The sequence below is a fragment of the Abramis brama genome (assembly GCF_963993115.1).
Source record: "Abramis brama genome assembly, chromosome: 1".
In the NCBI taxonomy this organism is placed as follows: Eukaryota; Metazoa; Chordata; class Actinopteri; order Cypriniformes; family Leuciscidae; genus Abramis; species Abramis brama.
Genome location: NC_139963.1, coordinates 15,811,536 through 15,825,296, shown reverse-complemented (window position 1 = coordinate 15,825,296; position 13,761 = coordinate 15,811,536). Strand labels below are relative to the sequence as shown.

The 13,761-nt window shown below is 38.3% G+C and overlaps 2 protein-coding genes across 3 annotated transcripts in view; both read left to right on the top strand.

The window, feature by feature from the left end:
* Window positions 1–13,761, top strand: part of baiap2l1b (BAR/IMD domain containing adaptor protein 2 like 1b) — a 119,854-nt gene that overhangs the window by 43,029 nt on the left and 63,064 nt on the right. The window contains exon 2 of one of the 2 annotated variants that reach the window (XM_084130724.1): window positions 13,029–13,267. In XM_084130724.1, coding sequence (XP_083986850.1) covers window positions 13,217–13,267 — 51 coding nt within the window. In that variant the 5' untranslated portion in view covers window positions 13,029–13,216. Of the gene's footprint in view, window positions 1–12,934; window positions 13,268–13,761 lie in introns of those variants that run through there. The other variant, XM_084130723.1, reaches the window with a different exon arrangement.
* Window positions 3,157–11,704, top strand: LOC311093359 (tripartite motif-containing protein 16-like). Its single transcript, XM_084130699.1, has 6 exons — window positions 3,157–3,836; window positions 8,751–8,846; window positions 8,932–9,165; window positions 9,639–9,798; window positions 10,204–10,251; window positions 10,479–11,704. The coding sequence occupies exons 1-6, from the start codon at window positions 3,258–3,260 to the stop codon at window positions 10,997–10,999; spliced, it is 1,638 nt and encodes a 545-aa protein (XP_083986825.1). The 5' UTR covers window positions 3,157–3,257; the 3' UTR covers window positions 11,000–11,704.

The following is a 13,761-nucleotide window of genomic DNA, read 5'->3' as shown; positions in this document are numbered from 1 at the left end:
CATGTTTCCTGGAAACGGCGTGCACCGGTGTGCAACAGGGTTTGAGATACGTTTTCTCTTGTTTGGTGGGTGTGTCAGAACTGCAGTCCAATCAGCAGCAACATGTATATAAAGCACACGGTATTAAAGTGAACTTGCACAATGGGTTCAAGGAAAGTAATTTACAAATGTGTTCGATGCAGCTCGGTATACGCAACAACTGAGGATATTAGAAGACATGTTTGTCGTAAGTTTTATTGTAAAAATATAGGATATCAACATAATGATGTAGTTGTTTATATTTTTAGCTTCATTGTGTATGACATTTGGTATAGAAATAAACAATGGTAATTAAGTGCTTTTCCTAAAAATGAGAAAGAAAATACAGGGTATTAAAACAGTATGAACTACAAATAAAGTCAGTATGTGAGGCTAAATAGATGTGTTTTAGTCTGAATTAGGTAAGATGTGTGCTTCCATTTCAGTTTCAGAAATCCCTTCACTCGATTGGGATGTTCTCTCTTTTGTTCTGGGCGGCAAGTGCAGTAACTGTAACATCGGGCATATTTTGTAGTATTAAACACATATTTATACCGACTTCATCAGGCTCCGAAAATTCTTCACAAAGAACACAAAGAATGGCCTTCTCAGCTGCCATAGTTGCAACTCTTGCGTCATCAGAACAGTGTGTTCAATGCATCACCGTTTCTGTTTAAAAAACGTTGTGCAACGTTTTGTCGGTGCTGAACGCAGCCCTAGATTATTAGAATCATCTTTCCCGGAGACATCTCTTTATTGGTGGAAAAATCTTTGGCCACACCCATTTTTTAAAAATATCTCAGGTCACACAATTCTCTGGACCTGCAATGTCCTAGTGCCATCCATCATTATTAATTAACGTTTTTAGTACTACCATTTTATCAACTACCTATACACATCTTCTCTCTGAGCTTGTTAGGTACTTTTTCATCCTCACAGACCCTTTGACCTGATTTAACCTGATTTGACCTGGTTTCTGTTTGAGACACAGCAATACAGACTTTTACATGAGGCAAAGGAAAATCTCCAACACATGTTCCCTCTCTGTGAAGTCTCTTCACGTCCTGATAGCAATCACTAAGTTAAGTAGTCTAAATATATGTCTGTATATTATTGTATAGCCTACTGTATATCATCTGTGGAAGGCAGAGGACCATAAAAATTACTGTCAAATCCTTCTTGCTAAAAAATGTGTCTACTGTATAAAAAATGTAATTCAGGATTCAGGCCCCATCATGACTGACTTTAAGCTTCTGACCAAGGCTTCATCTTGTAACAAAATTACACTGGTATTCAGGGACAGGCATTAAAGTGGTTCAGATCGTTCATGTCTGAATGTTACCATTTTGTTTATTGAAACGGAGAACAATCTGAGTTAACATCAGTAAAATATGGAGTGCCGCAGCCCGCAAGGGTCTGTTTTAGGCCCTCTGCTATTTTCAGTACACATGCTGCCCCTCTGTAATATTATAAGAAAACATGCATTAGTTTCCACTGTTATGCTGATGCTGATTAGTTATATATTTCATCACGACCAGGTGAAATCTCTATAAATTATCCAATTTGACAGATCTGTGTTAAAGATATAAAATATTTGATGACTTGTAATTTTCTTCTATTAAATTCTGTATTACTTATTGGACCAAAAAATGTGTACACAGAATCCCTTAGAATAAAATTTGCTTCTAGTAGGATGTACTGTTACTTCATCCTCAACAGTTAAAGTTCTGCATGTTACAGTTGTGGACAATTTCATGTTCCTAGTCACCCTGGTGTGCTAAAAATGAAAATATTAATGGGAATATACTTCAGAGACATTTTACTCCTAAAAAAAATCTAGGGGTGCCAATAATTGTGGCCAACTGTCACAGTGTCTGTTGTGTTCCACTGGGTGTCACTAGAGGTCCCTTCTTTCCAGTCTCCATTCTTCTTCCTGGAACCACATTTCCCATGATGTCCTTGTTTGTTCCCATCACTTGTGATTACACCCAGCTGTTCCCATTTATGTTGTTAGTGTCTGTGCATAAATACCCTGTTGTGTTAGTTCATGTCACAGAGTCATTATTGTATGTCACTCGTCTACACTAAGGTCTGTTTCTAGTCTGTTCTCGTTTTTGTTCTTGCTTGTTTTGTTTTATTGTTATTCTGACGGATTAAATGGTTTTCGACACTGGCATGGACGACTACGATTCTGATTATTATAACTTAGACGCTTGCATGGATGACGATGATTTGGACTGCCCTGAGTACTGTGTTGCTGCATTTGGATCCACCCATTTCTCCGCTAGCAATCATGACACCAACGTGTTTTGGAGAAAACATTTATTTCATAATGTGATTTTACCCCTACTTTTAATTATTTTAGGTTAGATTTTTACAAAAAAAAATAAAAAATAATAATAATAATAATAATAATGAAAGATCAAAAGGATAAACAATGCAGATTTATTTTTGCAGCCATCTTTGATCATATTTACCAGGGGTGCCAATAATTCTGGCCACAACTGTATATTAGATAACTTGTCTTTCGAAAATCATATTTCATATGTTACAAAAGCCTTCTTCCACCTCAGAAACATTGCTAAGCTACAAAACATGTTATATGTTTCTAATGCAGAAAAGTTAGTTCATGCATTCATGACCTTTAGACTAGATTATTGTAAAGCAAATATAAAAGCTACAGAGGATCTGTTATTTATTTTGATATATTGTATGTTCAGATATTCAATTCAAAATATTCTGGGGGCCATTAAAGTTTTGTGAAAATTATTGAAAAAAAAAAAAAAAAACGCTGGCAGTTGCAATTTTTTTAAAGACTCTGGTGGGGAAAGGGTTAATGAGCTTGTTGTTTCTGCCTAAATTAATACATGATGTTAGCTAGCATGATCTGTATTATCTTAGAACTGTACACGTTTTGACATATTGACATTATTTTGACACAGTATATAGAAACATGCCTTCGTGAGTAGCCTAAATCTTCGCTCTGTCATTCATGAGCTTTGAACTTGTAATTATGATATTTATTTTCCACTCCACTTGAAGGACACATACAGTAAACACAGAAGTAAGGTGTGTGTGTGTGTGTGAACGAGGAAGCTGCTTTACAGACACGCCTATTTTACACACGTCACTCAAACACAGAACCAGGAAACTATTTCAACTCCTCAGTTCAGAGAAACAGAAACTGAAGTGTTGTTGAGCTGTTGTGTGTTTGTGTCTCTCTGTATTCATGCAGTAAAATGGCAGAAGCCAGAATTTCAGTGGATCAGGATGAGTTCACGTGTCCAGTGTGTCTGGATCTCCTGAAGGAACCAGTGACTATTCCCTGTGGACACAGTTACTGTAAGATCTGTATTACAGACTGCTGGGATCAGGAGGATGAGAAGAGAGTCTACAGCTGCCCTCAGTGCAGACAGACCTTCAGTCCAAGACCTGCTTTAGCTAAAAACACCATGCTAGCTGAAGTGGTGGAGAAACTGAAGAAGACTAAACTTCCTGCTGACTGTTACGCTGGATCTGGAGACGTGCAGTGTGACATCTGTACCGGAAGAAAATACAAAGCCGTCAAGTCCTGTCTGGTGTGTCAGGAATCTTACTGTCAAACTCATTTAGACCGTCATGAGGAATATCACTCTCGTAAACCACACAAAGTGATTGATGCCACTGGACGACTGCAGGACATGATCTGCCGTAAACATGATAAAGAGCTAGAAATGTTCTGTGTCACTGATCAAGAATGCATTTGTGTGCGGTGTAAAGAGTATGAACATAAAAACCACAAAACTGTATCAACTGCAGCACAGAGGACAGAGAAACAGGTATGAACTGAGAGGGATTGATCACGCAGAAATGAAAGTGTCTTTATTTACTCACTCATTTACTCATGTTGTCCCAAACCGGTTTGACTCACTTTCTTCTGTAGATTGTAAAGATGATATTTTGAAGAATATCTTGTCTATTTTACTCTATAGTCTATACATTGAAAGTCAATGGGGTACAAAAGTTTCAAGCTCCAAAAAGGATAAAAAACATAAAAGTAATCTTAACAACTAGCCTAGTAGTTTAAAAAATAAGTGTGATGAATTGTATTAACGTGCACTTGTGTACTTCAAATTATAAAGTATATTTCAAATAAAAACTGTACTTGCAGAAAATCGTCTCGGTTACGTATGGTAACCCTCATTCCCTGAGTGAGGGAACGGAGACGTCACGTCGTTAGTTACCAATGAATTGGGATCACGCTAGGGAGACCAATTGCCTTCGAGTGAAACTAAAACGAGCCAATGAACATTCGCATGCAACATTTGCATTCCGCACCCCGCCTGCCAGTGCGGGTATAAAGGCGGAAGCGAGCGCATACACAAAGCGCTTTACGCTGAGGAGCCGAATGGTGTCCGGTCCTCCGCGAAGGTACAGCAACCATGGCGATGGGATGTGGGAACGAGGGTTACCATACACCGAGACGTTCCCTTTTCGTTCGGTCACTCCTACGTCACGTCGGTAGGAGTTACCAACGAATTGGGATCCCTAACAAAACGCCATGGTGCTGGCCCCTTCCAGCGCCCTGCCTAAGCTTCAGCCAGCAGTTTCTTGAAACTTGTCTTTCTTATGTGCGGAAGCTTAGCTGGCTGGGGTTTATACAGCAACATAAACCCCAGCCTGAACTCAGCTCATAGTGAGAGGTAACAGGCCTGGCGACCGGCGATCCGCCTCGCCTGAGGCCGGGGGGTGACGGAGGAACTCACAAGGTTAGCTGTTTGTTGGGTATCTGGCCCCGGGGGCGAGAATGGCGTAGCAAGCCGACACTAACCTCATTCTTCGCGCTACTGGCCGAAGCGAGTACACGGGAGGAAACAGGTTCTACACGAAGGCTATAAAACCTAGCGAATGTGTTAGGTGTCGCCCAGCTCGCAGCTCTACAGATATCTGTCAGCGAGGCGCCTTAAATGTGAACTAAGTAACTTTTTTACCTTAACTGAACAGCTTCGGAGTCACTGGAATGGTTATATTACTTATTTCGGGTTGAATGGTGGCCGTTTCGCACCCCCCTGGTGCCCGTGAGCGGAAAATCCGCACTTGCAACTTTGAGCCGGCGGGCCGCTGGCCGCCGCGTCAGGAAGTATCGCGTGATATCAGGTCTCGCGATGTAACGAATAGCTTTACGCAAAAAAGAAATCTGCTAAAATGCGGTCATTATTGCGCTCCCTCACGCTGTCCGAACCCGAATGAAGAAGACGTTTTAAAGAATGTCCCATCTGCTTTGATGTCGTTGATCTACTAGCCTCTGGTGTCTGAGAATCGCCAACGAGTTTTTACAACAGTGTTGTCATATCTATTCCGAAGCTGTAGGGGGAGCTCTAGAAAGAAACCTGCGAGCAAAAAGCGAGAATACAGCGAAGAAATCCCGAAATTACTGAGCCCTGCTTTAAGCCAAAGAACAGGTACCAGATACCAGCTGTGACAACAGCTCTTTGAAAGAAGCAGATCGCGTGAAGTGACATTTGATATCCGGGAGATTGCGAAGATCACTGCCACGCCGTAACACCAACACAGAGAGGTCTCGAAACAGCAGACTCGTTGAGTTCACGGAAAACACAATCCAAACGCTCATTCACTCAGAGGACACAACCGGTCGGCTCTGAAGCAGAAAGCGATTTGTTTATGCGCTTATGGCAAGCCATTTTAACATTTAAAAGCTAGACTGGATATGTGTTGCAGATATCTTTAATTCAGTTTTGCCTAGTCAAAAAGAACATTTCAGATATCCGCAACTACATTCTTCCTATCCATAATTGTCATTTCAGATATCCACAAAGACATTCTTCCTAGGACAAATTACATCACTTTTGCCATTCATTTGAATGGGGTTTATCATTACAGATATCTACAATTCAGTTGCAGATATCCACTATGTGAATTATGGATATCTGTAACTGAATTGTAGATATCTGTAATTCTAGTTTGAGATATCTTCAATTAGATTCTGACTAGTCATAACTCCAGTTCAAGATATCTTTAATTCACCTCAATTCAAGATATCTACATGTTCCTTTTCAGATATCTTAAATTAAGTTTTGACTAGGCGAAATTACGTTGTAGATATCTGTAACTGGAGTTATGTCTAGTCAAAATGGCGTTGTAGATATCTCAAAATGGAGTTAGGGATAGTCATAATTTAATTGTAGATATCTATTATCAAGTTAAAGATATCTTGAAATTAAGTTTGATTAGAGATATCTGAAATTTGAGATATCTGTAACTTTTATTCTGCCTAGTCAAAATGTAATTACAGATATCTTGAATTAGAGTTTTGACTAGGCCAAATGACGTTGCAGATATCTGTATGCATGCATCACACTTTAGGCGGGAGCAGAGCGTGTTGTTCAAATCATCAAATCACATAGCACCTGTTAACTTTAATTAGCACTGATTAGCACCATGTCGGAGCAACCAGAGTTTTTAATCGTCTTTTTTCATGCTGTTTCAAACTGAAAAAATAAAATAAAAAATAAGAACTAATCTGAACTAAGAACTTTGTTTCTCATAAGGAAGTTAATGTTATTGTACTTTCAATAATAGCATGCATGTAAGCATCTTTATTAAAGTGAATTAGTGTGAATCTTTTTCACGCATAAATCTTATGGCAACAACAACCTTTTAAGCATGAACATAAACATAGCATTGTAAAAATTATTTTTTTTTTTGTATATAAAAAACATTTTCTGGTGTTTTTTTCGATTACAGCCAACGCCATGCCTGCTTCTTTCTTCTTCCATTCATAGAAATAAAGAAATTAACCCACTTTTTCTTTGATTATGGTGGGGAGGGGAAATGGATATGTAAAATAGAGCAACGTCATGCACAATAATTTGCACTAGTCTAATGACGTTTGAGATATCTTTAACTTTCATTCTGCCTAGTCAAAACTGAATTACAGATATCTGCAATTGTCATTTAAGATGTGTGACGAGTTGAATGTCATTTTCAATGACGTCATTGCAGATATCTGTAATTCAGTTTTGCCTAGTCAAAACTGAATTACAGATATCTCTATCTGTCGTTTCGACTAGTCACAATTACGTTACAGATATCTTGAATGACAATTCCAACTATCCAAAATGTAATTACGACTAGTCAGAAAGACATTGTTGATATCTACAATGTTAATTCCGGATAGTCAAAATTTGCTTTTAAATGTTCAAATGGCTTGCCATATGCGCTCGCTTCCGCCTTTATACCCGCACTGGCAGGCGGGGTGCGGAATGCAAATGTTGCATGCGAATGTTCATTGGCTCGTTTTAGTTTCACTCGAAGGCAATTGGTCTCCCTAGCGTGATCCCAATTCGTTGGTAACTCCTACCGACGTGACGTAGGAGTGACCGAACGAAATAGACGGTGGGCCGAGGGGAGATTTCGTGTTTTCAAACGATCTGTGGTGAGGGATAACCCAGTTTTTTATATGTAACCGCTACGCTTTTCAACAAAGTAAACAAAAATTGTTGCCACTCACACACTTTGTCCATTACTATAATATCGGTAACTTTCTCCAGGTTATTTTCCCGGCGAATAGAGCAAGCAGCTACGTGCGGGGTCCGACCTGCATGACGTATTTGTTGCCTTCATCCAATAGCGTGCGTGGAAAGTGTCGGTGTTGGTGACGCGTTTGTGAACACACTGGCGCGCTTCGCGGCCAGAATTTAAGATTGTACTATTTAAGATAAGAACTATTTGACCTAATTTTTGCTACATATTCAGTTTGACACAAAATGATAATGTAGAGGCAACGTTATCCATTTGTACTGTTTTTATTTATTTTCATATCGTTGAGAATAAAACAACCGTCCCAACTTTACAAATCCAGGTTCTCCCTCCATGGGGATCATCCATTTCGAAAAGTAAAGCAGATACGGACCCTCGGCCCACCGTCTAAAAAGGAAAATAATATTAATGAAATGAAAGGCCATTTAAGTGCACTTAAAGAGAGTAAATGTTCATGACGGTTTCACTTAATAAATACAATTTGTAATAATGCCTAATTAAAAGTTTTACTTTAAAGTGCATTTTAATAATATTTAATATTTCAATGTGACTCTTTTGCTCCGTACTTTAAAGAAGTGCACTTATTTTGATGTGTTAATTGACATACCAAATTACTTGAATATAATTACAACTGCAGTGTGTTATTCAAGTAAATATATTTTTAATGTACAACTTCATTATTACAGTATTTGAGTTTATCATAAATGCTTGTCTGTACATATGACAGTACAGTTTAACTATATTTTCAAAACAATAGAAGTAATTATGAAATTACATTTGAAGAAGTACTTAGAAATCACTGTTAAGTTCAGCTAATTGCTTTAAATATACATTTAAACTATAATACATGTTCATTTAATGGCAATTAACATGCAACTACGTGTCTGTAAACATTACATTCAGTTCACACTTAAGTATATTCTTTTAAAGTATATTATTTACATGCACTTTTTTAAAGGAATACTACTTTTAAAAGTACTTCTTTTTTTAAAGGACCAATTTTGATTCACAAATCAAATCAAATCATTGATCAACTCATGTACGCAGAGCCCAAATCAAAGATGATGACGTCAATAACATCAAACTTCACTGATCTGTGGTTTGAATCTATAAACTTGCCATGCTAGATCTTTAACCCTTATTGTGTGACAGTAGTTTTATGTGTCATTCTCTGTTATTGGTTTGTCCTCCAGAAACAGCTGAAGGAGACGCAGGTGAAGATCCGTCAGAGAATCCAGCAGAGACAGAAAGATCTTCATCAGCTGAGAGAGGCTGTGAAGTCTCATAAGGTGAGTCTGGAGAAGAAGAGAAGTGTGAGACGTCTCAGTTTGGACTCACTGAACTCACTGTGTGATTGTGATGTGTGTGTAACAGCGCTCTGCACACACAGCAGTGGAGGACAGTGAGAAGATCTTCACTGAGATCATCCGCTCCATTGAGAGAAGCCGCTCTGAGGCGACACAGCGGATCAGAGATCAGGAAAAGACTGCAGTGAGTCGAGCTGAAGGACGACTGGAGCGACTGGAGCAGGAGATCAATGATCTGAGGAGGAGAGACGCTGAGCTGGAGCAGCTTTCACACACACACCATCACATCCAGTTCCTGCAGGTAACAGAGATCTAGAAGAACTGGATCATAGTGGACTTGAGCAAGAGACTCACAGAGAAACATTTCATGAGAGCAGAATGAGACTAACTTAAGCAGGGCAAAAAAACACTCTAAAGCTCAGCTATTTGCATTTAATAAAAACATTAAACTAAACCACATTCATTTAACTGCAAATAACATGCAATTAAGTTTCTGAAAACATTACAGCCAATCTGCACTTATATATTTTTAAAGTATATTATTTCTGTTACAAGTACGGTACTTTCTTTTTCACAAGGAGTGTAAGTGTGAAATACTAGAGTTTGTAGCATTAAATGATGAATATGAGAAGAATGTGCTGATTGTGTGAAAGTGCTGGATTGAAGCGAGTCACTGAAGAGAAGTGAAGTCAACAAGAGCCGCTCAGATCTGATATAGTGCAGGTTATTGGCTGAAGTGTGGAGATGATGAGTTTTGATTTCTGTTTTCTGTAGAGTTTCCAGTCTCTCTCAGCACCTCCTGAATCTACAGACGAACCCGACGTTTCCTTCAGTTCTCTCTCCTCTTTTGATGGCGTGAGAGAATCTGTCCGTCAGCTGAGAGACAAACTGGAGGATTTCTGCAAAGAGGAGCTCAAGAAGATCTCTGATAGAGGTAAAGTCCTGCGCCTCGTTTATACAGACGTGCGGAGAATGATCCGAAATATGAACGTACAACAGTTTCTGAAATGTTCCTATGATTTATAAAACATGCGCACAAATAAAATCCCACTTTATAAATCACAGTTCATCTTTAATTCAAGTGCATCAACTCTACAGAACAGCCACAAACATCCCTTGATGGTTTAGAAGTAATAAATACTTTGAATTTAAATTGAAATCCATTGAAATTTAGGATTGAATCTGATACGTGTGTTTTATATATGAGGCATCTGGAGATTCTTCTGTTCTCAGAAATGAGTCCTGCATCATCTAATATCAGATTAGAAACGTCTTAGAAATGGATGTATTTTATCTTGTCATTTCTCTTCACACTGTTCATGTCTGTTTATTTCCACAGTCACATTCACCAACATGAATCCCAAGACCAGGAACGACTTCCTACAATGTAAGTCACTGAGAAACAAGCAGAAAAGCTCACTGAATGTGTTCATGTTCTTCCTGTAGAAGGAGAAATAAACATGATAGAAGAGTTTTATAATTGATCATGTAAATGATGATTTGCACAGGATATCTGATCAGCTGTACTGAGACACTGATGATACATTGTTCAGATACATTAAAAGATCAGACAGATTCATAATTCCTGATTCTGATGTGTTTTCTCTCCATCAGATTCCCATCAGCTGACTCTGGATCTGAACACAGTGAATACACGCCTCAGTCTGTCTGAGAGGAACAGAGTGATTACTGACACTAAAACACAACAGTCGTATCCTGATCATCCAGACAGATTTGATCAGTGGCTTCAGGTGTTGTGTAGAGAGAGTGTGTGTGGACGCTGTTACTGGGAGATTGAGTGCAGTGAGAATAATGTGTTTATATCAGTGTCATATAAGAGCATCAGCAGGAAGGGAGGGGGTTATGAGTGTTTGTTTGGACATAATGATCAGTCCTGGAGTTTGTTCTGCTCTTCCTCCAGTTACACATTCTGGCACAATAACATAAAGACTGATCTCCCTGTAAAGTCCATCAGCAGAAGAATAGGAGTGTATGTGGATCACAGTGCAGGAACTCTGTCCTTCTACAGCGTCTCTGACACAATGAGCCTCATCCACACAGTCCAGACCACATTCACTCAGCCGCTCTATCCTGGGTTTAATGTTTGGTCTGAATCATCAGTGAAACTGTGTTGATGTTTGAGAATAGACTATAGAGAGATTTTACCCAGAATACACTGAGCTGCACGATAAATCAGTAAAACAGTAATCAGTAAGTCCCCCTGTGGTGAAAATCAAGCTTTTATTGTTGTTTATATGTCTATGTGCTGTTTTTAATATGCTTTAAGACAAACCATGTGCAAATTCATAAGTCGACACCATTGCTGAGTATTTTCTCCTTAAAACTGCAGTGAACCAAAGACAGTCTCAAAAACACGGTTTGAAATCGCTGGTGTTTCTGACGTCACAAACTACCTTGTAACCAATCAGATCAACGTGTGATCGTCAACGAGTGGATCTCTGAGCTGGTGTGAGTGAGTGGAGGCGGGGCTCATTTACATATTCATAGAACCAAGTATACTAAATGAGACAAGGGTGTAGAGTTACATTCAAGCTGTTTTAAGACATGACGAATTTTTATTTCAAGGAAAAAGCGTTTAAATGTGTCAATTTGGTGATGAAATGTGAGTTTTAAGGGATAAAATGATTGACTACAGGGGGACTTTAACTCTTTTCAGACAGATTACTATGTGATAATGCAGCTGTTTTATTCACATATTCATCAAATCAAGTCAAGTCACCTTTATTTATATAGTGCTTTTTACGATACATATTGTTTCAAAGCAGCAGTGATAATATTTTAAATGTATAAATATAATTATAATAAAATAATGCAACAAAGTTTGTTTTGGCTGGACAGAATACACATTCATGAACATATGAATATGAATTATATCAGGCCATAAATCCTCAATAAAAATATGCATGGGCGTTTGCTTTGGTGTTGCCACCCCTCGCAAGATGTTTCAAAAACACAAACACAAAAGTTAATATATTTGAGTCTCTCTCTCTCTCTCTCTCTCTCTGTGTGTGTGTGTGTATATATATATATTAGTACAAACTTGAATTGCGATTAATCTATTTGACAGTACTAAACTAAATTAATAAAATATTTTTTTTTTAAATGAATTAAGTACATGCGCAAGATGTTTCAAAAACACAAACATAAAAATTAATATATTTGAGTGTGTGTGTGTCTCTCTCTCTCTCTCTCTCTCTCTGTGTGTGTGTGTGTGTGTGTATAGCCTATATATTAGTACAAACTTTAATTGCAATTTATCTATTTGACAGTACTAAACTAAATTAATAAAATAATAATAAAAATGTTAAATTAATTAAGTACACAAATACATTTTATCTAAATAATAAATTGATTAATGTAAATGAATACACATTGCAAATGAATACACACAAACAAGCAAATAACTAAATAAATAATTAAACAAAAACATATGATTAAAATGAATAGCATTTGCAAATCTAAATAAATACATTTTGATCTAAAAAAACCCCCCACATATAACAGTACAGTACTAGTGGAAAAAAAACGCAGTGTAGTCCAACATAATCAGCACATTTATATTTGACATTTTCCACAGTATTAATTGGGTCTTTATTGAAACTATAAGTTTGTATTTTATACTGTGTGTGTGTGTGTGTGTGTGTGTGTAGATGTATACTTATGTAAATTAACACATGCATATTTATATATAATTATAAATATGAACATAAAAAGAGAAAAGTGCACAAAAATGTCACGTGCATAAAAAGTAAAAAGCTGAATAAATCTAAAAATTGCATTCACTTAAAAAAAAAAAAACTGAGTGCAAAAACTTGTAAGTAAAAGTAAACTCAGCTTCTACTGTTTTTCAGTGCATTTTTGTGTTCTCGTTGTTTTTCTTGAAAGCAAGTCCAGACTCTGTGTGAATGTTCAGATGTCTGCAATAACGACAATAAGCAGCAGATGTCAGCATTTATCTTTTGTTTCTGTCCGAGTGCACCTGTCAGAGAGGACCGCGCGTGACGTCCCACACCTCACCTTATCCGTCCCGCCCCTGACGTCGCACACACACACACACACACACACACACACATTCATTCACGCGCTCATAAGTTTGAAGCAAAGCCTCGACTCTCAGCTCAAGTCCACCTGTCCGTTACTGAGTAACACTGCAGCCACTTTCTTAAGGAAATCTATAGCACAGCTCTTGTAGACGACCGTCTTGCTATGAGGACTTTCGGGAGGCGATAAGCGTGCTGTCCTGTCCGAGTTATTTTGGAGTAATTTTGGACTGAGAGGAGAGTCTTTGTCGACATTTGAGTGCGCGCGCTCGTCGCGAGAGGGGCAGAAGAATGTCGCGCGACCCGGAGGAGGTGAACAAACTGACCGAGAGCACTTACAAGGTGAGAGAAATGACGCTTGCTTTCCTCAGGACAAAAACGCCAATATTATTCACCTGTTGAGGTCACAGTGGCTTGCTTAAACGTTAAACATCCACATATGTGAAGACATTTCAAACACGTCGTCGATAACAGGTTGACAGGTTGGACGTTTCTGTCCTCTTTGCTGGTTGAGAAACTTTTAACCAGGTCAGGAAACTTTTTGTCAAACTGGGTCGTTTGCTGAAGAAGACAAACACGATTCTCTTCAGGTTATTCAAATGTTCGGGTTGTCATTGAGCAACAGGTGGGTTTTAACCACAGCACATATGGTTGTCAAATGATTTATTGACACACCCAAATGAGTCAGATCTGAATCCTACTAGATTAAATCATCCTGGGATTTAGTCACACAAGTATACTGATACTGTTTTTTGTCTATTGGGAATGTATTTTATTATCACTCCACCCTTGCTTATGCATCATATGCTTTATTTCCCTTTAAAACTAGCCAAACA